Here is a 1,879-nt window from a genome sequence, read left to right as displayed (position 1 = left end):
TAAGAGAAAATTTAAAATTTTGGCGACAGTTTTCAAACGATTAGACAAATTTAACTATATTTGAAGATAATATGTGGATTTTAGGCAATTTGCATTTTTTTTTCCGTGATTTTATGCATGGGTCGAACTTTTGCCCCGCTGATTCGAACTTTTGCCCAACTATGGGCCAAAAATTGTTTTCAAGCATTTATGTAAAAACTAATACACCTCAAAGGAACCTTATGATAGGTCTAGAAACGCCCATACATAAAATATTGAAAAAGATTTTATCTTTAATTGGTTCCACGTAACGAAAGTTTGACCAAAAATTACAATATTCACGTCGATAAACAACAAATAGCCATAATTTTTCCAAATCACAATCGATTTTCATGATATTTGGATTGAAAGTCTCTTACTTAAATAGCATTCGAACCACCATGACATTTATAAGATTTGTTTTGAATTGAGTTAGAAATCTTGAAAAGAAACTCTTACCCCACTCGAGCTTTTGCCCCACTATACTCTATTGTTTTATTTATCAAGTTTTCAGTCGAAAGCAATCATACAATGGGTCAACGCTGCCATGCCCTCATGGTCTCACAAAGTAGGACGTCAGCAACAAGATTTTTCCAAACGTGTGGAAATAAGGTCGCTTAAACTGCTGGTCGATACACCTCTACTTTCAGGGGAAAACATTTATCATCCGGTACTTCTTGTCCGACGACTATGGAGACATCACCTACAAGTTAGAAATGTACATACATTATGAATTCCTCTGGAGATTCAATAACTTAAATATGATACCTTGAGGACAAGCACTCAGTGCAACCATCAAGTCCATGTCGGCTATAAATTCAATAAAATCGCCCTTCCTCGCAGGACTTGGTTTGCAGAAATATTGTTGAGTATCCTGTGAAATGACAACAAACAATGCTTTATAATGCATATTTCAATAATAATGCAGTTCATTAATTTTACCCTCGTAAATCCGGTGCACATGAATATATTCCACACGTCATGCACATCGGACTCGTCCAAGCCCAACTCCTTGGCGGCTTCCGTTAGGGCACTGTGGCAACTACCAACACGATCCTTTCCCGTTATCAGTTTGTACGTGTAGTCGTCACATCGCGTCCCGATCACGTCATGAAGTGCCCCGCCGTCCTTATCGATTCCGTAATCAGCGAGCGAATCCGTCACAAAAGTTGCCATCGGACGCAAATACGGGAAGCTACTCCACAGCCTATCGTTCGTTTTCAGATGAGATGCGTGCAATTGTCGTGTCTTTCCGGAGTAGAAGCGCTCCTTCGGATTGTGTAGATTCCAGAAGTTCATATCTCCCACCTGGGGTCCTTCGTTCAGGGTAATTCGGCACAGATCACCGGCTAGCATTTTCCAATGTCGAGCGGATCTTTTCGGAACTACCAACTCTTGGACTAATGTTCCAGCCAAAGCGGCGGATCGTCTGGTTTGACACCATTCCGGGGTAACGACGGCCGCAGGGGCTTTATTGTAGCAAACCGTCGGTGGATGATCTTCAAAATTGCGTTTCATTGTTGGGGCGATTCTGGCGCTGGCTTTACTGTGCAGAACTTGCCCTGACAAAGTGATAAGAACAACTGAATTGGCGGAAGAGTGTGTTTGTACTCTATCGATTTCTGTTTAGTCATTGTCGATGTAATCCCAATCGTAAGCGAACTACTTGTATTAAAAAAAAATGCGTATCATAGTGAAAAACATACAGCTTATCAACATATAGAGAATCCTCTCTACTAAAGATACATAGATCATAGAGTAAATATCATTTTGATTATTATGGGGAACTATTTATTGTAATTTAGTGGCGTACTGTCTGAGCACATTAATTTAACAATCAAAGTTTACTATGGAATACAAA

At 39.8% G+C, this 1,879-nt stretch overlaps 1 protein-coding gene across 1 annotated transcript; it reads right to left on the bottom strand.

Moving 5' to 3' along the window:
* Positions 1-482: 482 nt before the first annotated feature.
* LOC23687827 (uncharacterized protein C11D3.03c) lies at positions 483-1,613 on the bottom strand. The gene is made up of 3 exons (XM_021852019.1): positions 961-1,613; positions 787-892; positions 483-721 (listed from the first exon to the last, which is right to left on the bottom strand). Exons 1-3 carry the CDS (start codon positions 1,534-1,536, stop codon positions 636-638), a joined length of 768 nt encoding a protein of 255 aa, XP_021707711.1. The 5' UTR covers positions 1,537-1,613; the 3' UTR covers positions 483-635.
* Positions 1,614-1,879: the final 266 nt, after the last annotated feature.

This window comes from Aedes aegypti, chromosome 3 (assembly GCF_002204515.2).
Source record: "Aedes aegypti strain LVP_AGWG chromosome 3, AaegL5.0 Primary Assembly, whole genome shotgun sequence".
Lineage (NCBI taxonomy): Eukaryota > Metazoa > Arthropoda > Insecta > Diptera > Culicidae > Aedes > Aedes aegypti.
The sequence above is the reverse complement of the archived record's forward strand: the minus strand, read 5'-3'. Positions and strand labels throughout refer to the sequence as shown.